At 39.2% G+C, this 23,646-nt stretch overlaps 1 protein-coding gene across 2 annotated transcripts in view; it reads right to left on the minus strand.

The window, feature by feature from the left end:
- GOLPH3 (golgi phosphoprotein 3) overlaps positions 1–23,429 on the minus strand; it is a 45,742-nt gene extending 22,313 nt beyond the window's left edge. The window contains exon 1 of one of the 2 annotated variants that reach the window (XM_012738444.2): positions 22,876–23,429. In XM_012738444.2, coding sequence (XP_012593898.1) covers positions 22,876–23,100 — 225 coding nt within the window. In that variant the 5' untranslated portion in view covers positions 23,101–23,429. The remainder of the gene's footprint in view (positions 1–22,875) is intronic. The other variant, XM_012738443.2, reaches the window with a different exon arrangement.
- Between the last annotated feature and the right edge of the window lie 217 nt (positions 23,430–23,646).

Consider the following 23,646-nt stretch of genomic DNA (forward strand, 5'->3'; position numbering starts at 1 on the left):
ATCTAAAACAGGCATAAACCAAAATTTATACCATGTGCAGCTCACAGGTCTTCAGCAAAACTGGGAAGAATGGAACACAAGAGAGAGAATCAGAGGACCCTGGAAGCTAATTTAAAACAATTCTACTTGCCTTTTACCAACTATCTGTTTTAATAACAGCTATTAATTACCAGATAGGTAGAGTCTTTCCCAATGGAATACTAGCTAAGTTGACAACAGATTCCTCTCTAATCAATCTCTTGCTGATGAGAGTTGCCAGGGTCAGACTCAGACAAATGGCCAACCCTTCTGTCTAAATGGAAAAACTACCTTTTTCATATAGCATGCCAACCAGAAGCAAGAGATCAGCAGAAAGAATGAACGGTAGTACAGTAACAACTGAATCAACAGTCCAAAGGACATGCACTGCAGACACGATTCTTCCCTCAATGGGCAGTTTCCAAGTCTAAATTTAGGGGACGGAGACTAAAAGAAAGCCAATGTTCACTGCGATCATCCAGCTTTTTCCCACTGATAAGACTGATGGTATTTATTTGGATCTTTATCTGCTTGATTCCCTTTTTTCTCTCAAGTGGTTCCACTTGAATGGAAGAAAAGGGTATTGTTTGTAGGGGCCCCTAAAACAGCAAACACTAAGAAAGGCTCTCACTATTAGAATTAAGAGTCACTTATCTGCTCTTAGGTACCTACTTACCCAGAAGCTTTTTGTTAAGAAGGAACTCAAAATATTGGCCAACCAAAATGAAATATAATAAAAATATATTATATAAATATCATAAAAGGGATACAGATACAACCACAGGTGTTATAAGATTTTTCTTCATGTGTTATTAAAAACATTTACAACATGGAAATGCTCATATATTTTACATGAGAAATGGGTACAAAATAGTATATATAAAGGATATATATAAAGGATAATTAAAATTATCTAAATACATGCATATAAGAAATTTAAGTGTATTTATTTAAAAAACATTTTTAAATGGTCATATGACCATTTTTGACACAGTTCTTATGGACCTTTAGTTAGGAAACACTGCACAAAAATTTATGTACAAATATACTGATCACATTCACCATAGTAAAACACAAAAAAACTAAAAGTCCAAAATGGAATTCAGCATTTTCCAAATTTTCTTGACCTTGGAACACTTTTACTTACAGTATACCTTTAGCAGCTTGCAGAATATTACAATTCTATGAAAATATGTTTTTTAACACATTAACTGCCATGTGAGTTGTATTCAACTCATGCTAGTTTTGAGCCCAGGGCCTCATAAAGTGTCTATCTCTTCACCTTGGGAGCCCTGTGTACTATTTTCCAAGTTGCATATAACTCACGCACAGAAAATAAAAAATAACAATTTTTCCAATAAATTAGAAAGGATCCTTTTGTTTTCAAAGTTTTATGGCCCCAAGGAAAAAAAAATTTTTCTAGTGTGGCAATGTGTTAAATCACAGTGTAGAAAGTTATCGCAAAACATGAGAAATAGAGATAGAGAGAAAATGGCCCACTTTTTAGGAGAAAGCTGTTAGCAGTAGTAGTGTCTGGCAATTAAGGTGATCTTTATTTTCCTAAAACTTCTCCGTATATATTAGAGAAAGAAAACTATAGGCAAGGAGATCAGTAAGAAAAAGACTATATTTGTTCAGGCTTATAAGGTAATAATTATGATAATGGAAGTAATATGATAGAGAAAGGCAAAGCACTAAAAGCATCAAAAATAGCTATGAACCACAAAGTAAAACAGAATTGAGAGGTAGTGAAGATTAGCACTCCAAGAGCCCAGACTTTGTTTTCTTGTTTGTTTAAAGAGACAGGGTCTTGCCCTGTAGCCCAGGCTGGAGTGCAGTGGTGCAATCTTAGCTCAATGCAGCCTCAACTCCTGGGCTTAAGCTACCCGAGGGAAGAGGTGGGCCTACAGGCACTTGCCACCACGCCTGGCTAGGTTTTTATTTTTGGTAGAGTCCGGAGACTGACTATGTTGCTCAGGCTGGTCTCAAATTCCTGGGCTCAAAGCAATCCTCCAGCCTCAGCCTCTTAAAGTGCTGGGATTATAGCCACCACACCCAGCAAGAGCCCAGACTTTTTTTTTTTTTTTTTTCATATAGACCTTGGAGAATGATAGAGCACAGACTTTGAACAACAAAAATCTAGCAATTCAAATCAACCACAACTGTGCCAATATACTACGTGATTAAATTTCTGAAACTCCGTTTTCTTCACATAGCAGCAACAGTTGCAAAGACTAAATAATATTTATAAAGCACAACTCCCAGCAAATAGTAATTGTTTAGTAATGACAAACACATACATTTAGAATAGAATGGGCTGGAGACTGCAAACTCAAATACTTAGAATGGGCCGGGCGCTGTGGCTCACGCCTGTAATCCTAGCTCTTGGGAGGCCGAGGCGGGCGGATTGCTCAAGGTCAGGAGTTCAAAACCAGCCTGAGCAAGAGCAAGACCCCGTCTCTACTATAAATAGAAAGAAATTAATTGGCCAACTGATATATATAAAAAAAAAAAATTAGCCGGGCATGGTGGCGCATGCCTGTAGTCCCAGCTACTCGGGAGGCTGAGGCAAAAGGATTGCTGGAGCCCAGGAGTTTGAGGTTGCTGTGAGCTAGGCTGACGCCACGGCACTCACTCTAGCCTGGACAACAAAGCGAGACTCTGTCTCAAAAAAAAAAAAAAAAAAAATACTTAGAATGTACAAGCAAAGAACATGACTGAATAAAGAGGTCCTGGGGTAGAAGGTTATTGCACAACATGAGAAATATACTACAAAATCATATATATACACACACACAGTTCAGAAAACACACACACACACACACACACAGGGTTCAGAAGCTACTGGCCATTTTGTACAAAGCAAACTGGACAGTGTCCTCCCCCATCGAACTGGGGAAGGCAACTTAGCCCTAACCAACTGTTGCCAAGTATAAAATGTGGGGTCTACTTTTGCCATTATCTTTTGATTTTTTAAGAGGGCAGAAATGTCAATTCTATATAAAATTGCCCATCTTTGAAATGCTTACAATTAACTCAGAGATTTACTACCACAAAGGCTAAACAAAACATATCTGCAAACCATTTTACAATCTCTGAACGAAACCTTTTACAAAATATACATTAAATAAGTTTTCGATTACTAGTAGCCAACAGACTTGTAAGGTCTGTTGAAATGAAAACAAAATAGTTTTCATTTTGGTTTTATGTATAAAATATTCCAAAATGAAATCACTAAAACACAACACTGTATCTTCTACATAATGCTAAATTCTGATGTGACCATTTAGATGTGGCTTTCTAAATAAACTTTCCCCAGATAAAGAAAATATCAGGTTACCGAAATATTTGGGGTTTACTACCAAACCCAATATAAAAGCTGTACTAGTAAAGCCAGTCTTGGCTCATATCCCATTTTTAGAAAACTTGTCCTATCTACTGATCCTAGAGAAAGAAGTGGTTGCATTTATCAAATCTAAACTGACCAGGTAGGCAAATCAAAGTCTCCCTCCCTCCTGAGTATGTGCATTTGGCACACTGAGTCAGTTATACAGGCATGGGCACTAGCGCGAGTAGTACCAACCCAGTAACACTGAGTATACCCAGCGTCCAGACTGTGGTCCATTCCCCACTAACAGAAACCAGTATTCCTTGAAGGAATGACTGATTCACAGGTCTGAAGCAGGGAATGTTCAAGATGACTCTGGGACATCGTGTTGGACTTGTGAGAAAGCAAGAAGTTATCAAAGGTTAACAGGTTGCATCAAAAGAACATAGAGCCCAACGGAAAGGAACTCCTGTAACCAAAGATGGGACAATTTAAACATCAAAAAGAATTTATAGGCCGGGCGCAGTGGCTCACGCCTGTAATCCTAGCACTCTGGGAGGCGGAGGCGGGCAGATTGATCGAGGTCAGGAGTTTGAAACCAGCCTGAGCAAGAGCGAGACCCCGTCTCTACAATAAATAGAAAAATTAATTGACCAATTAATAAGCACAGAAAAATTAGCCGGGCATGGTAGCACATGCCTGTAGTCCCAGCTACTCAGGACTGCTTGAGCTCAGGAGTTTAAGGTTGCAGTGAGCTATGATGATGCCACTGCACTCTTGCCCTAGCACCAGAGCAAGCGCTGTCTCAAAAAAAGAAAATTATCTTGTTTATCCTGCCTTGTAAGTACATAAAATAAAATGCATAGGATTATAAAGGAAACCAAGGTTATCAAAATATTAAAAATAAACTAATTTGTGATACATGCTTTATTAGCACATTGAACGCGTTCTAGTGGCAGATCTAGTAACTACTGTAATTCCAACGCAATGATATGACAGAATTTTGAGATATCTGCATTAACTGTAATGTGATATGAAAGTATCTGGTTTCTATCAGTGACAAACTCACAGATACTGCTAATAGTTCCGTGGTTTGTTGACAACATTCATAATGGATGCAGTACAGATGTTAACTTTCAGGTATAAGTCATTAAAACAAATTTTTTTTCCACTCAAGTGTTTCACTTTCAATTCTACCCAACGCTAAGAACCCATGCATTAGATGAAAATGGGAGAAATTTCCAATGAACAGATAGACCTACCACCAAATGCACCCACTGATTTTAGAATTCTTAAGCCAGACACTGGATGACTCCTGATGCAACAAACATGAAGACACATAGCATTATCTAAGAAGTACTCTAGCCAAAAAAATTTAGAACCAACCCATTTCCCTCAAAAAGACAGTAGCAGAGGAGAAAGTGTGTGTTGGAGTGGGGGCTATGTTTGAAGAGTTAGGGAAGCAGGGTTTCTTTTTGAGTATTAATAAAAATATTCTAAAATACACTGTGGTGATGGATGCACAACTCTGTATATATTAAAATTATCACTGGATTATACAATTTAAATGACTGAATTGTATGGTATAGTAATTATATCTCAACAAAGCTGTTACCAAAAAAAAAAATTAAGCCAACAGTTTCTCTTAAACATTTGACAAAAGCAATCCCTCAGCTTTCTAATGATTTTTTTTTTTTTTATTAAAGGGTAATGCTATAGACTGAATACTTGTGTCATGTGTCTTCCCAGAGGTTGGGAAGGAATTCTTAGGATCCTAACCCCTAAGGTAATAGATTTAGGAGGTGGGGCCTTTAGGAGGTGATTAGGTAATGAGGGCAGAGCCCTCATGACTGGGATTAGTGCCCTTATAAAAATGGACCCCAGAGAGTTTCTTTGCCCCTTCTGGCACCTGACACTGCATCAAAAAGACAGAATCAGGAAGTGGGCCCTTATCAGCTACCATATCTACCAGTGCCTTGATGCTGGACTTTCCAGACTCCAGTACTATGAGAAATAAATTTCTGTTGTTTATAAGCCACCCAGTCTATGGTACTCTGTTTCAGCAGCCCAAACAGACTAAGACAGGTAAGGAAATCAGTAAAATAAGTAAATAATGTTTAGATCTGGGCCCCCACCTCTTAGTAACCAAGTTATGATTATGTTTCAAAAGTTCCTTTTTAAGCAATTTGTAACTTAGAATGTATGTTTTCACAGAAGAATAGCCAGGTCTATGATCATCAGGCCTTTGATCATCTCTCCTCTGTCTTAATTCAAAACCAGGGAGGGCTTTTACTGCCATTTATTTCCTGGGAAGTTGGACACCAGCAGCCTTAAATTGATAACCTTTCTATTAGACACCAATCCAACTAAGAAATTCAATCCATGTACATTTATTCATCAATCTTGTGGGCATTCCAATCCCAAGTCTCCCTCCCTTCTTCCCATCAATCCACTCCACTCTTTCCCTCATCTCCAGCCAGCACAATAATTTACCGAGCACGTACTATGCACAAAGAGCTGTTCTGAGTACTCCACACATAATAATAGCTCGCTTGAACCTTCACAACACTCTTCTTATGTAAGTACTATTATCATTCCCAATTCAAAGATAGGGAAAATAAGCCCAAAGCATATACCGCTTCAATTTCCCTCTTACTAAACATATTGTATTGTTCTTCCACTGCATTCACCTAGCAAAACTGCAACCCCAATTCAATCCAAAGTCACTTTCTCCATATCTGTATCTGTGCTTTTGAACTGCTGATGGAAAAAAAAAAAGTCTTGATTCAGAAGTCATTACATTTGTAAAAAAAAAAAAAAGAAAAAAAAAAAAAGTCTTGAAATCTCAGTAAATAAATGTACTGTCTCCAACTTTAAGCCCTCAATGATACTTGACAAATCCATCTGTTTCCCTAGTCAGAGCTCTTACCACTCTTCATAGTAGCTATTTCAAAACTCCATTCCCTCCAAATCTGAGCTGAGTTTATTTTCAGCAGATGACTTCACAGAAGCAATAAACCAACTCAATAAACTCAGTTTCATCCATAGCCATTCTTTTGCCTGGTTACAATAGGAAAACTGATCTTCTGCCTAAGGCTAATCTTCCTATCCATTCTCTCCTACCTACAGACTTAGCTCACCACTCCTGCCCTCCTAAAGTATCTTAAACCTCTCACATACATACTAACACCTTCCTACTGGTATTCAAACCATCTCACATTCGCCCATCATACAAAAGAGACAGAGGCATGGACCAACCCTGCGTTCTCTTTCTATTCACAGTGAACTCCTTGACAGTGCAGCCAAAAAGTAAATCTCCACTACTTATCTTTCACTTCCCAACCCAGGGCCATCTGATTCAGTTCTCAACAAAACTTCTCACTTTACTCCTGCACAACATTTGATGCTATTGACATTCCCTCCTTCTCTCCTGGCTTCCCTCTGGCAGCTTCTGCTCAGGCTCTTTGTGAGGTCACTCTACTAGTACCTTTTTCTTAAAAGTAATGCTCAGTGGCCTTGTAGCTCATTTAACACACCTCTTGAGACATTTCAGGCACTCTCACTTTAAAAAAATTTTTTTAAAAATTCAATAGAGAATTCAATGAGAAAAAATTAAAAGACCCTACCTCCTCCCTCCCTCCTCTTCCATCCCTCACCCATTCCCTTTTCAAGATAACCCCACATTAGCATTTGGAACACATCTTTCAAATCCTTTAAGTACACACAGTCATACTCTGCCACACACTGAGTAACTACTGTATGTTAAAATTGTGCTAAGTATTTGATGTACATCATGCCTGATATTTGTAAGACTTTGTAAAGCAGGCATTATTCTTCCAATTTCACAAGGTAATGGAACTGCAGCTCAGATGAATTAAGGCACCTGGCCAGTTACTTAGTGGCAAAGTGGGAAATGAAACTAGTCCGCCTGGCTCCAAAGCCCTGGCTCTCGTTTTTGCCTTGTCTTCCAAGACCTATTTACGTAACATGTGATCTAGGTGTACGTCCTTTCAGCACCCTGAAAATAGAAGAGGGTGCAGGTTGAATACCCCTTATTAGAAATGACTGGGACCAAAAGTGTTACAGGTTTTTCAGATTTAATATTTGCATATACATAGATATCTTGGAGATGGGACCCACATCTAAATACAAAATTCACTTATGTTTCATATACACCAAGTTTGTATACACTCAACTATCGGAAAGCAGGTGTCAGGTGCGGGATTTTTCCCTTGTGTGTCATGTGAGCACCCTAATAGTTTCAGATTTTGGAGGATTTCAGATTTTCAGATTAGGGATGCTCAACTGGTATTACTTTTTCTTTCCACACCTACCACTGTTCATTCACTACAGACAGCACAAAACAAAGTGGGAGCCGACACTCTCTTCAGCAAATGAATTTTTTAAAGATTTCTGACTAGTGAGATTTTTAAAAGTATATTTAACATCTTATTAATAAGACCTAACTCCAACCCACAGTCTTAATTCTTCTGTAGGAAACATAAGGTTTTATTTAATACAACACAATAGCATTTCAGTTTACAGAGCCATTTTCACACATATAATCATCTAAGTCTCATAATTATCCAAACAAATATCACCTTTTTAATATTTGAAGAATCTGAAGTTTAGAGAGGGTAAGAAATATGACCATATTCACACCTCAGGAGCAGCAGTCATACCTAAGCCCCAGAGCTGTGACTCCAGATATAGCACTCTCACCACTACATCACACTGTCAATATTTTAAGTTGAAGACATTTTGAAAAGTCCTACAGAAGTGAATCAAATGGAGGCATGTAAGTTTTATAGCAAGTCACCGTAACATGATTTTGTATATAAGATATTGGCTTCTTCATGATTTTCTAACAGCAGAACACCAACCCCACTTCCAAGGCAGAGGCACAAAGTTGCATAAAATAAAAACTACAGTTCTTTTAAGTCTTGAACTAATACATTTCAAGAATAATTTTGATTAAATAAACATCTATTAAGTGCCAAGATACTGCTAAGCAGAGATGATAAAGATGATTGAGATACAAGGCACAGAATGAAAAGAAAATAATAATTCAATGTGATAAATATCATAATACTGACAAGAATTAAAATGGTACTCATTCATTCATTCCAAAAACATGCATAAACGCCTATAACATGCTGGTCATTGTGCTGGGTGCTAGAGATACAATGATAAGCAAAAAGGATGTGAGAGCCACTAACATTGCTGAGGGAGTTAGAATAAGGTGAAGAGTTTCAGCTGGGGATTGAGAAATGAGTAAGAACTGGCTGCCAGGTAGAGAAAGGAAGAGCTTTACTTAGAAGGACCTGCTAATACAAACATGAAGGCCTAAAAAGTAATAATGTGATTTCCAGACATTAAAGAAAAAAATGAATGTCCATAACATGACCATATTTATAATTAATGAACATGGATCTAATTATGGTACATCAGATAAGATGTTCTATCATGTAGTCACTACAAATAATGGGACACCAAACTTCTGATTGTGCCACTTTAATTTTTTTCCATGAGCACATATCAAGTCATAAAATCTGTTTCTACTTATTTGGGAAGGTAGTCTCTATATGTCATTAAGAGAAAAAGAGTTACAGAACAGTCTTATAATGAGACCCCCTCCTTCTTAAAATGATAAATGAATATGGGCAAATGCTTTTAAAACAAGACTGGAAGAATAACATATACCAAGATGTTACCACGCAACTCCCTCTATTTACCTTTGTTCAATGCATTCCGCAAAGAATTTCTTTTAATAATAATTGAATAGGCCGGGCGCTGTGGCTCACGCCTGTAATCCTAGCTCTTGGGAGGCCGAGGCGGGCGGATTGCTCAAGGTCAGGAGTTCAAAACCAGCCTGAGCAAGAGCGAGACCCCGTCTCTACTATAAACAGAAAGAAATTAATTGGCCAACTGATATATATATATAAAAAATTAGCCGGGCATAGTGGCACATGCCTGTAGTCCCAGCTACTTGGGAGGCTGAGGCAGAAGGATCACTCAAGCCCAGGAGTTTGAGGTTGCTGTGAGCTAGGCTGACGCCACGGCACTCACTCTAGCCTGGACAACAAAGTGAGACTCTGTCTCAAAAAAAAAATAATAATAATAATAATTGAATATATCACTCCCTAAAATCCTTCAATGGTTTCTCAATTGCACTCAGTATAAAATACAAAATCCTTAACCTGACTTCAAAGGTCTCACATGGTCTGGTCCTCTCTATCCTCATCTCATTCCTTTCTCCTCATCACTCCACTTCTGCCACCTGGGCCACCTTTTAGCTCCTCAAGCAAAGCTCAAGCTCTTTCTAACCTCAGGACCTTTGAGTACACTGTACTAGGCCTGTCCTCAATGGACTTAGCTCCTACTCATTCTTTGGGCCTCAGACTAAATACCATTTCTTTACAAAGGACTACCCCTGTGCACTCCTCACATACCCATTCTCAAACAGCATCCTCTAATTTTCCTTCATAGTTACTATCACAATTTATAATTATACAAATATATACACACAGACCTATGTGTATATACATGTGTCTGTCTCTCCTACCAGTGTCTAGCATACAGACACTCAAAGTATTTTGAATGAAAAAAGTGGAATTATGGGTTTTATTTTTCATTTCTGCAATATTTTCTAATAAATCTTTTTCTACAACTAGCACAATTTGTATAACACAATAATTAAGACTGTATTCCTACTTAACTGGTTCCTTAAACTCAAACCAATCATCATCTCCTCTCTCTCCTAGGTTTTAATGACAGTATTGTGAAATCCTAATAATTATTCTATTAAAATATTAGTTCTGATCAACCCTGTTCACTCTTTATCCAAGACCCAGGCACCAAGTTTCACAAGTTCTAACAACCTCAAGCCTACTAACAAATCTTCTAGTCTCCAGTTTTTCCATCTACCAATCCTATTGACATTCAAAAGAACAGTTTTCCTAAAAATCCAATTTATAACATTATTGCTACCATTAAAACCTCCAACTCGGCCAGGCACGGTGGCTCACGCCTGTAATCCTAGCACTCTGGGAGGCCAAGGGAGAAGGATCGCTCAAGGTCAGGAGATCAAGACCAGCCTGAACGAGACCCCATCTCTACTAAAAATAGAAATTAGAAATTAAGCCGGCACACCTGTAATCCTAGCACGCTGGGAGGCCGAGACGGGCGGATTGCTCAAGGTCAGGAGTTTGAAACCAGCCTCAGCAAGAGCAAGACCCCATCTCTACTATAAATAGAAAGAAATCAATTGGGAAATTAATATACACAGAAAAATTAGCCAGGCATGGTGACACATGCCTGTAGTCCCAGCTACTCGGGAGGCTGAGGCAGCAGGACTGCTTGAGCCCAGGAGTTTGAGGTTGCTGTGAACTAGGCTGACGCCATGGCACTCACTCTAGCCTGGGCAACAAAGCGAGACTCTGTTTCAAAAAAAAAAAAAAAAGAAAGAAAGAAAGAAAAAGAAATTAGTTGGCCAGACAACTAAAAATATATAGAGAGATTAATACTCAGAATATATAAATAACCCCTAAAACTCAAAAACAAAAAGCTATCTGATTACAAAAACTGGCAAAGAACCTGAAAAGATGTTTTTCCAAGGAAGATATACAAATGGCCAGTAAGCACATGAAAAGATGCTCAACATCACTAATCATTAAGGAAATGCAAATCAAAACTTCAATACCACTTTATTTACCACAAACATGGTGGTAAAAAAATATATATATACCACTTTACACCTGTTAGAATGGCTATTACAAAAAAAAAAAAAAACAGAAAACAGCAAGTGTTGCCCAGGATCTGGAAAAATTGGAACCATTGTGCATTGCTGATGGGAATACAAAATGGTGCAGCCATTTTGTGGGAAACCATATGGAATTTACTAAAAAATTAAACACAGAATTATACAATCCAGCAACCCACTTCTAGGTACATACCCAAAAGAACTGAAAGCAGGAACTCGCAGAGATATTTGTACAACAATGTTCAAAGCAGTCTTATTCACAGCAGCCAAAAAGTAGAAACAACCCAAATGCCTATCAACAGATGGATAAACAAAATGTGGTACATATACATACAATAGAGTATTACTCAGCCTAAACATGAAAGAAAACTCTAGGCCAGGTGCAGTGGCTCATGCCTAATCCTAGCACTTTGGGAGGCTGACATGGGAGGATCACTTGAGGTCAGGAGTTTGAGACCAACCTGAGCAACACAGTGTGACCCTATCTCTACAAAAAATATAAAAATTAGTCAGGTGTGGTAGTACATGTCAGCACATGCCTGTAGTCCCAGGTACTTGGGAAGCTGAAGCAGGAGAATCCCTTGAGCCCAGGAGTTTGAGGTTACAGTGAGCTATGATAACACCACTGCACTCTAGCCCAGCAGTAGGGTGAGATTCTGTTTCAAAAATAGATACATAAGAAAAATTCTCATAGGTGCTACAACATGAACCTTGAAAACATTATGCTAAGTGAAATAGACACAAAAGGACAAATACTATATGATTATACTTGTATGAGGTGCCTATAATAGTCAAATTCACAGAGACAGAAAATAGAAGAGTAGGGTTACCAGAGGCTGGAGGGAGGAGGTAATGGAGAGTTATTGTTTAACAGGTACAGAATTTCAGTTTCTGATGATAAAAAAGTTCTGGAGATGAATACTAGTAATAGTTGCACATGATATAAATGTACTTAATGCCACTGAACTGTACACTTAAAAATGCCTGAAAAGGTAAATTTTGTTAGATTTTAACACAATTAAAAAATTAAAGGTAAAAAAAAACTTACACCTTTCCTTTTACTCTTTTAGATCTATAAGTCATAATGAGGACTATGGAGATTGTAGAAAGGAACCATACTTTTTTTTTTTTTTTTTTGAGACAATCTCGCTGTGTTGCCCGGGCTAGAGTGCCATGGCGTCAGCCTAGCTCATAGCAGCCTCAAGTTCCTGGGCTCAAATGATCCTTCTGCCTCAGCCTCCCAAGTAGCTGGGACTACAGGCACGTGCCATCATGCCTGGCTAATTTTTTCATATATTTTTAGTTGGCCAATTAATTTCCTTCTATTTTTAGCAGAGACGGGGTCTTGCTCTTGCTCAGGCTGGTTTTGAACTCCTGACCTTGAGTGATCCTCTCACCTTGGCCTCTGAGAGTGCTAGGATTACATGCGTGAGCCACCACACCCAGTCTTGGAACCATACTTTTAATAATGTTTGTAGCCCCCAGCGCTCAGGATATTACCCAGAATCATAAAAAGACCCTTAGCTTATTTGAGGACAAGTAGAGGAAGAAGAGAGAGATGGGTAGATGGAAGAATAGAAGTTCAAAATTTACAGTCACTTCTAAACACATCACGTATCTTGTTAAAATCACTTAAAATGTATGTGAAGACAATTTTCTAATTTAGTTTCACAAAAGCTATATTAAAAAGATTATTCATGACAATTTCAAGTGAAAGTTAACTCCCAAACCAATTTCCAGTCAGCTTCAAAACTGCTTTGTGATTAGAATTCCCTGAGAAGTTCTGTTCCAGGCTACCCCAACTCCCAGCTCAACTGCCCTCTGTTCCTTACACTTCTCCCAACAACCTCAGCTTAAGTTACTCCTTCCTCTGAACTGAACCTTTACGATTTCTACTGCCCACGTGGCACTTTACACTGTTATTTTAATTCTTACAGGTCATGTTCTCCCCACCACTGTACTTAAAGTTGGGGAGACTAGGACTTTTCACATTATTTCTAAAACCATTTAACACGATGTTTTGTATAAAGTACAATTTTAAAATTTGGTGCAATTTTGTTAATTATTCCACATCTTTCCCTACTCGCAAACCCCTCAGAAATGGGGCCTGGGGAGTCAAAGCGTCCTACAGCGAAGGAGAAATAAACAGTAACCAAATTAAAGGATACAGAGGAAATAGGGGGGAAATTTTCAATGAAATAAAATTTTAAAAAGAAAAGGTTGTGGGCCACTGCCTTCTTCAGGGATCCCAGCCCCACCACCTTCAGTTCCCTCCCCATAAAAAAAAAAAAAAAAGAGGATCATCAAAAAAAGGAAGGTGGAAATATCAAAAGATGGGAAGAACTGGAGATCACAGGGACTAGAAGCGATTAGGGCCTTTCAAAGTTTCTGATTTGGAGCCTCATGGCATGAGGCTGTGCACCAACTACTAGGTGGCACCTTACATGTATCATTTTATTTGTCATTATAGTTATTTATCATTTTGGAGGTTTAGAACCTCCTGACATCTCTGAAGAGTGAGCAGTATCTGGAGAAGAGGAATCATGGAATCGATCAAGATTTGTTTGAGGAAGACTATGGGCTGGGCCTAAGAATCAGAAGTCAAGTGGTACTTCAGGTTCCTAGATTTCCCAACCCAGTTGGCCAGGGATTATAAAAAGAAAACAACTTGCCAGAGGTTCAGGACAAAGACATAGGTAAACAACTGAATTTGAGTAAAATGTTCACTAAGCTCAACACATAAAGTACAAGAGGGTCAAGAAATAACAACAACATTAAATACTTGTCAAGATTGCTGTAAATTTTAGTTCACCTACTTTCTCTAGGCTAGGTAATTACCCAATTGCATTTGTTTAGCACCATGCAGTTTACAAAACACTTGCACGTATGTGCTAACCCATCGGATCCCTAAAACTTAGAGAGGTTATGGATGGGACAGACCACAAATGCAGGTCTTTTTTCTTCAGGGAAAAACTGAGGGTCTAAGAATTCTGAACACTTATCCTAATGTTTCCAATCATCAAGGGCAAGGCTGGGAGTCAAGAACATGGCACAGTCTCCTGGTTCCTGATCTGAGAACATTCTTCCCATTCTCTTGTACTTAACATACACTTCCATTAAAGTCAGTAATTCATTTTACTGAAATCATTTGCAAATCTGTCTTCTATGTAGACTGGTTGCTCCTTGAAGGTAAAAAAAATTTTTTGCAACCCCAGCACCTAGCAAAGTGACTGGCATATAGAAGGTCTCATACTTGAACCAAACTGAACATATGAATACTAAATAACTTTTGATTTCATTTTAACTAATATGGTATAAACAAAAATTAAGTGACCAATTCAATTCACTTACTGAACTGAAATTTAAGTTCTTAAATAGTATTTCTGAGCTTATTTGGTTAATAAAGATATAACACTATTTAACATTTGCATTTAAGAAACTGGAACTAGAAAATGAAACAAGAGTAAAAATAACCAGTAGCAACTTACATACAGTCCTTTTATTTCCAGTCCCTCCCAGAAGGTAGTGGTAGGGGAATACAAAAGTTTACCTGCACATTTTATCAACCAGCAGGATTACTTTTTACCTTAAAAATTTAAGTCATAACTCCCTACAGTTCAGTATGAAAAACCTGTTCTTCCTCCTACTGAACTACAAGGCAAACTCTATTACAATAAAAATTGCTATCAGATAAAAAGATTTCTAAGCCTCAACTAAATGAACACTTGGTATTTTCAATATTGACTTATTTCAGTGTTTCTCAATCTTTTCATTATTGTTCGCTTAAGAAGTATTTTCACATTTTCCCCCAATGATCCTCTCTCTCATAAATTTTAATAAGATGGAATATACTGCATATTTATTTGTATGCTGTACATGTATCTATGTTTTATACATAAAAGGAGTCAGATTTTTTTCATCACCACCCCAGAACCAATTTTTACTCCCTTGGGAATGACATTACCCTCATAGAGAGCATATAATTTACTTAAAAAATATTTACTGAATGGTAGCTAAATACCAGGCGGAAATATTTAATATAAAAAATTCTAGAAAAACAAAATTCTGTAGTTTACTATACAAACATGGCCCACAAAACTAAAATGGAATTGAAGATAGAGAAATTCTTCCTCTCATCTGTACCTAGAAAAGGGCCTTACACTGAGAATGTGCTCAATAAAACATTTGATGACTGGAGATTGTTAGAACCCTAGATCTGGTAGTTACACTGCTTCTAAATGTCATTTAGCAAGATAAGAATCTCTAGAGCAGGCCACAGAAATGCTTAGTATCTCAAAATCTCAACTCAAAATTCAACTTACTACAACCCTGAAATCTGGAATTTTCTGTAATTTTCAGGAGGAAAAGAGCAAAACAAAAACCTTAAAAAAACCTTAAACTAAAACAAATCGTTCCTATTCAGTAATTTTTAACCTTCCTGGTTCACTAGATGCTTTCAGTATCTAACGAAAGTTATGTCCTCTTTCCCCAGAAACACACACACACAGATTACTGCAGAGTGTTCAGACTTTTTAAACTCCATCTGTTGACTCTAATTTAAGACCTCTTCCAGTAAGGGAATTGGTAAACCAAATACAATCTACTAAACTTAAAAATAAGTTAATCTTTGTAGTTTAAAATATTTTTAAGCTGAAAATGTATTTACCAGAAACATCCTTTTTGGTAATACACTGTATTTTAATATTAGTTGTAGTCTTGCAGATCAGAGGTTTGCCAAACAACTTAACAGAAGAGAAACTTCTCTTCTGTTATCTTCTCAATACACCTGTAATACCTAAGTTAAACTCTCAAAATTTACTAGACTACATTATAACACTGTACTATACTACTGAAACAGGTTGCAGTCTTCGCAGCTTTGATTAGAGAAACATAAAGCCACAAACAACAATTTCAAAAAGAAGTCAGGTTTCCACCTTTGGCACTTGTCACTCTGCTTATTAAAAAGAAACAAGTGGATAAGCATAGTCTCTTCGTGCTGCTTCAAAAGGAAACTTACAACATGAAAATAAAATCCCCTACACAAGACTAAGGTATATTTTGAATATTATTATTTACTCTGATTAACAGCACAGAAAAATTATGCTAGTAGAATGGGAGGAAAGTTAGCAGGGACACAAAGTAGTGCTGGGTCAGAAGTTTAACATGACATAACAGAACAAGCATAATGCATGATGCTTTCAGGGTCTTTTAAGATTTACATATAAACTGATACTATAATAGTATATTTCTTTATCAGAAAAACACCCCACATATTTCAAAATCTGACAAGATTATTTCAAAGTACAATTCTAAAAGATTAACTCAAATGATCCATACAGGGACTCCGATAGTCTGAAATTAATATATCAAATATAAGCACCACTGAAGAAGTAAGCCAGTGAATATTTTGGCCACACTGTGAAAGAATCCTGAAGCACTAAAAAGTAATTTCAATAGTATATAATCTTATTTAAAGACAATCCGGCCAAGGTCGGTGGCTGACACCTGTAATCCTAGCTCTCTGGGAGGCCGAGGCAGGAGGATAGCTCAAGGTCAGGAGTTCAAAACCAGCCTGAGCACAAACAAGACCGGCGTCTCTACTAAAAATAAAAAGAAATTAATTGACCAACTAAAAATATATAGAAAAAATTAACATGGTGGAGCATGCCTGTAGTCTCAGCTACTTGGGAGGCTGAGGCAGAAGGATGGCTTGAGCCCAGGAGTTTGAGGCTGCTGTGAGCGAGGCTGACGCCATGGCACTCTAGCCCGGGCAACAGAGTGAGACTCTGTCTCTAAATAAATAAATAGTACAATCAAATGGTTCAATGAACTCAAAAACTAATCTTTGAGATTCTACACATTTCATACTTGTGCTTAAACACCTGAAAAAAATATATGGAAATTCAAACCTTTCAAAAATAGGAAGGGAATATTATTTGTATTAGAAAAGGAATCACACAACTCAGAAGCCTTTATTACATTTTAAATTACTAAAAATCTTAGCACATCTTTAAATTCTGAATATTTGTTGAATGAATTTCTCATTTACAGATTTGATACATAGAGGTTATACATTACCACATGTATAGAAAGAAAAATTTTTTTAAAAAAACAAAGTTATACTCTTGATCAGTATATCTTGATCAATACTGTATTTCAAAGTAGGTGACCTTGGGACACTTATTCCAAAAAAGGAATACATCTTCAGAGCTAGTGTAAAAGCACTACAAAAGTCAGTTCCATCACGTTAAACATAATTATTTTACTCTAAGTGTATATTATCTAGCTCAAATACCCACTTATTTTTCAGGATATGGAGTTAAACTATTGTATTAGAGTTCCTGTCTACTCATGTTTCTGAGTAACTGACTCCGGCTATCTTTAAAGAGGGACTTTACTGGAAGGCTGTTGAAACTTACAAAACTCAAAGATGACTAGAAAAACAAGCTGGAAAAAGACAGTGCCAACAGACTAGGGAGAAAGCAGTTCAAAGAACCATGTCAGAAAACAATCTGATCCATACACTGACACTACAAAGGTCTCAAAAAAACAAACCCCTATAGCCTGTTACTCTCTCGAGATCCAAAGTCCAAGAGAAAACATCTGACCGGGTAAGCGTAAGTGGCTGCATGGCAAAAAGAGAGAAAGATGTTTCAAGAGGGTATCCTAAAGGCTACACTCAATGGGGAACGCCCAAAGCAAGACAAAACAAGGGGAAGACACAGTGGAGAGTTCAATAATATACAATCCACAACAGTACAAATCAGAACCACCAGGTGGGATGACTTTTTCCATTACATGAAAACTCTGAAAGCTTAAGTAGTATAATATGTAAAACAAAAGATACACTTTAGAGCAGGACTACAAACCCTCTTTGCGAGCAAAGCTTCATCTGTATGTACAGACTGAGTTCCCTTTCCCCCATGCCGATGTATGGAAAAATTGTGTTCCATGAAACTGGTCCCTGGTGCCAAAAAGTTTGGAAAACGCTGCTAAAGTATACCTGGCCATTAAAATAATCAAATCCAACCTTTAAAGACTAAGACTTCTCACCAATGGAGACATTTAAAGTGTGTGACACCAGCTGAGGTAATTCTCAATGAAGCATGCTGAAAATGTTCTCTAGGAGGCATCTATGGAAAAATCATATGAGGAATGGAAAATACCTGGCACTTTCGCTGCCTCTCCCCTAGAAACACAGGGGAGTGCAGAAACCTTGCTAATTATCTGAACGTTGAATTTAGATGTAAACCTATCTGCCATCCTTGCTGCAGCCTTTGAAGAGAGTTACTTAACACACTGACTGCCACACTAGAAAAAAAACTTCAAAAACAAAACGATCCTTTCTAATTTAATGAAAAATTTTTTATTGTGTTCTGTGAGTGCAACTTGAAAAATAGTTCTCAAGGCTCCCAAGGTGAGTTACAAATGCTTCATGAGACACAGGGCTCAAAACTCACATGGCAGTTAATGTGTTAAATGCCTGTTATCACTGATTCTCTGCCCAGAGTGAGCAACAGGAATCCCAAGGGGCCTAGGCTGCTGTGTTTTTAAAAAGAAAGGAAAATCACTGGTTAAAAAATCTGAATGTGTACTTAAATTAAAAAAACAATCAATCACAATGACTCTAGACTCACCCCTGAAAGTATCTTAAAGCCAAACCATCTGCTTATTGGCAAGTTGAACCTTCTGTTCAGTAAGAGGGAGGGGAAGACTTGATTCAGAATATAAATCAAAGTAATTTTCTAAATATTGTAGATTATAAATATGTTCAAAGTAAACTAACAAGACAATAAGAATGAACAAAAGACAACTTGACACAAGAAAGATAAATCTCACAGTGCTGAACAAAGCCAAACACAAAAGTATAAAAACTAGGTAAAATTAATCTATGCTGAATTCTAAAGTTAAGCTAGTGGCTACTCTTTAGGAAGGGGTAGTGACTGGAAAGAAATTCAAGGGGACTTCTAAAGAACTGGGCTTCTGTTTCTTGCTCTAGGTGTCAGTTTAACAGTTGTGTTCAGTTTGTGAAATTTCATCACGTGTGTTTTTCTGCAGGTTTATTAGTCAACAGAAAAAATTTTTAAAGCCAAAAAATGTAAATTAAAAAACCGATTTCACCCTTTAGCAACTTCTTAAAATTTTTTGATTGTTTTGATTTCAGATGTTGTTAGTTCACACATACATAAAATCTATCCAACATTAATGAACTGCCTAAACATAAAGTTTAGCTTTTAAATATCTTAAGAATATTCAGACAGGCCGGACATGGTGGCTCACGCCTGTAATCCTAGCACTCTGGGAGGCCGAGGCGGGAGGCGGGCAGATAGTTTGAGCCCTGGAGTTTTTGAGCCCTGGAGTTCGAGACCAGCCTGAGCAAGAGCAAGACCCCGCCTCTACTAAAAATTGAAAGAAATTAATTGGCCAACTAAAAATATACAGAAAAAAAATTAGCCAGGCATAGTGGCGTGTGCCTGTAGTCCCAGCTACTCGGGAGGCTGAGGCAGAAGGATTGCTTGAATCCAGGAGTTTGAAGTTGCTGTGAGCTAGGCCGACGCCGGTGCACTCTAGCCAGGGCAACAGAGTAAGACTCTGTCTCAAAAAAAAAAAAAAAAAAGAATACTCAGACATAACAAAGATGGATACTAAGTTAAAATAATAAAGTTAAAGCAGTGAATTCGCTAAGCTATATAGTAACAGATAAAGTTTGGAACTTGTTAATATCAAATTTAGTAAGTTGAAAGCTCACATTTTTAACAAGCACAAATGCCTAGGCTCAGGGTAAGAAAGCAACTCCTGCCCCCTAAAAAGATGTAAGAAGTTAAAGACATGGGGGGGGGGCGCCCAAGGAGAAAAACATGAATGAATGAGTTGACAAGGCCCATCATTAGTATGTAAAGAAGTGATCAGCCAGTACAGTGGCTCCCTACAGTAGACCCAGCTACTTGGAAGGCAGGAGAATCACTTGAGCCCTGGAGTTCAAAGCTACAGTGTGCTATAATCACACCTGTGAACAGGTACTGCTCTCCAGCCTGGGATACACAATGAAACACTCATCTCTTAAAAAATAAATGAATAGGCCGGGCGTGGTGGCTCACGCCTGTAATCCTAGCACTTTGGGAGGCCGAGGCGGGCGGATTGCTCAAGGTCAGGAGTTCGAAACCAGCCTGAGCGAGACCCCATCTCTACCAAAAAATAGAAATAAATTAATTGACCAACTAAAAATATATATACAAAAAATTAGCCAGGCATGGTGGCGCATGCCTGTAGTCCCAGCTACTTGGGAGGCTGAGGCAGTAGGATCGCTGAGCCCCGGAGTTTGAGGTTGCTGTGAGCCAGGCTGACGCCATGGCACTCACTCTAGCCTGGGCAACAAAGTGAGACTCTGTCTCAAAAAAATAAATAAATAAAATAAATAAATAAATGAATAAAAAATTTTTGAAGTGATAAAAAATATATATATATTTAGTTATATCCCTAAAACTAAAATCTAAAGTAATGCAAAATCCCAGTTCCCCCAACTCCCTGAACTTAGGTACACAGGGGAAAAAATTTCCCTATGTGGTTGCTGAAACCAGCAAGAAATGCTCAGAATTAGCTAGCGTCTGGACCTTGGCCATGACTTGCAAACTATAGCAAGTGACTCCTTACACAAGCACAACAGACGGTTTCAGTTATCTGCCATCAAAGAACTTTAAATTACCTAAATTGTGTAAGTACCATTACACTTCAAGAAATTCTTTCAATAATCTTCACAAAAACCAATCAGAGAAAAGTAGCATGTTTATACTTTAGCTTAAACATTTAGAGTAACACATATTTGAAAAAACAAAAAGGTACTTTCTCACTATAACTTCAGTGACTCAGAACAGCAGAAACTAATTATTTAGTTTTAAAAAAAAGCAAGCCTGAGTTTTATGGTGTTATGCACACAGAAAAGTTTCACTATAAACCAAAATGTTCACTCAGGAATTTTTTTTTCATTTTTTTTTTTATTTTCTAAAATGTGTATAGTAATCTGTTACTTTTGTCCCAAAAGAAAAAGACGTAAAAAAATGTTTATAGCCAAGATTCTAAATTGTGAAGCCTAAAAAAGTGGAATACTTTCTAAAATCACATCACTAGGATACTATACATCTAATTTGTTTTTTCATACAAAGAACAAAAAGCAATTTCACACACAGCCTGCTTTATAATCACAATTCAGTTCAACAGGTATTGGGCCCCTTTCATAGCAAGAAGGACATCAACCTTTTTCAAGATGACTGTTATTAAGCCTGGGCAACAGAGTGAGACCTGTCTCTACACACACACAAAAATAGAAAAATTAGCTGGCTGGGGTGGCGCACACCTGTAATCCCAGCTATTTGGGAGGTTCAGGCAAGATTACTTGAGCCCAGGAGTTTCAGGTTGCAGTGATCTATGATACCACTGCACTCTAGCCTGGGCAACAGAGAAAGACCTTATCTCAAAAAAAGTATTAAAAATATGAGAAATGGGAAACCAAGATATTGCAGATGCAATATTTCAAGAGGAACCTTTAGTTCATTAGATTCTTAAATACCAGGAGTCCATAAACAATCCATGTAAAACTTACCCATATCTGATAAGTTTCAGTGAACTAGGAAGACTTATTTCACGAGGATGAAATTTTTTGCCCACCTTTGTGAATTTGGAAAACTTTCTTAAAAATGAAAACAAAACTTACTTTTGTGTCTGACTCTCAAAACATACTGTCATAATTTGCAGAGATAAAATAAGCTTCTGGAACCACCTCACCGTACATGATTCACAGAATATCCATTCATGTGTCTCATAGTCTGCAGGCATCGATCTTTAAAAATAATCACTTTTGTAGATGGATGTCATAAGGTAAATGCAGCAAAATGTTAATTATACAGTACATACATAGCTGTTCTCTGTAGCACTTTTCCAATTTTTCTGTGTGAAATTTTTGGATAGTGAGGTGAAAACAAAACGTTTCAAAAGTCAGACCACAAAGAAATATTTATCTCAGCTTTAACCTGCCTGAAGCTTCGAGGCCTTTATTCAAATCACAAACCTAGCATTTTAAGCACTTCACAAAAAGTCCTTCAAGATGGCAAGACTTTCTTATGAATAGTTAACTGATAAAAGCGATACTAAAAATAATCTCTCACCCAAAGCAAGTTCACCTAGAAAATCATTTTCCAGGAAAGTTCAGGAGAGTTCTGCTTGACTTTTAACTTTACTCAGTAAAATAACTTTTTCCTCTATTAACATTTCACCTAAATTTTTCATAATTCCAAACAGTATACCTTAATTGAAGTTGCTTTTCTTTTGAAAATCCCCCAGTAAGCAGATCGGTGGACCTTTCCCAGGTCCTAAAACCTGCAAAACCCAAGAGTTCGGGGGCACTGGTGGCTCTAGATGTTTCAGTCTACGAGGCAGACTCCAGGTTGGACATGCACCCTGGGGTCTACACAGGTTAAACACGCGGGGAAAAGCGAGGAAGAAATAGACTGCAGGGGTGTCGAAATGAAAAGAGCGACTGTGAAGGGAGTAAGGAGGAATCCAAGCAACTCTAAGGGGAGGACCTGGAAAGCCCTGAGCTGCTCAAGGGAGCAACCATCTCCAACTCTCCTCGAGGCAAGCTGGGCGCCACCTGGCACGGGGCTCGGGAGCAGGAAGGGCAGGTGCGCGGGCCGGAGACCGGGCGCCCACCTGGGGCCCACCTGGCGCCCGGCCCCCGCGCCACCGCCCCCCGCCCTGCCCGCCGCGCCCGCACCTCGCGGTCCTTGAGGCCCAGCAGGAGCACCTCCTCCATCAGGGTCAGCCGCGTTTCCTTGGAGTCGCCCTTGTCGTCGTCGTCCTGCTCGTCGCGGCGGCTCTGCGCGTCGTCCTCGCCGTTGCCGGCGCCGCCGCCCGCCGCCCGCTCCTTGTCGGCGGCGTTGCGGGAGGCCTCGGTGCGCCGCTGCACCAGGCCCGAGCTGCGCTGGGTCAGCGAGGTCATGGCTCCGGCCGAGGCGCCGCGCCGGGCCGAGAGGGACGCGGGACCGACCAGGTCTCCCTCCTCCTCCCCCCGCGGCCTCCGACGCGGGCTTCCGTGTTAAATCCCGGCGCTGGGGCGACGTCCGCCGGCGGCAGGGCTCCGGGCAGTCATGGAGAGACGGGTCGGGGGAAAGCCGGCGGGGCGGGCGCCGGCGGGGCGGGAGAGGGGCGCCTTCCTGCCTGCGGCCGCGGCCCCCAGCACGGCCCGAGCTCCCAGGCGGAAGACGAGGAAGACGGTGAGGAGGCGGCGGCGGCGCCTTCCCAATATGGCGGCCCCGGCTGACGTCACCGGAGGATGTGGCAGAGTCCGCGCGGGCAGGGCGGGCCGTGAGGGCGCCGGAAGCGGCGGGCGGGGACGCCGGGACTGCCACCCACCCCTTCCCGAACCTCTGTGCTAGCCCTTTTCTTTGCGTTCCTTCGCTCCCGGGCCTGCGGTCCCGCACCCGAGACGTGCCCTTCCCCCGTGCGCCTCTCCTCGCCCCTCGCTACCCGGACTGGAGCCAGAGAC

Source organism: Microcebus murinus, chromosome 11 (assembly GCF_040939455.1).
Source record: "Microcebus murinus isolate Inina chromosome 11, M.murinus_Inina_mat1.0, whole genome shotgun sequence".
In the NCBI taxonomy this organism is placed as follows: Eukaryota; Metazoa; Chordata; class Mammalia; order Primates; family Cheirogaleidae; genus Microcebus; species Microcebus murinus.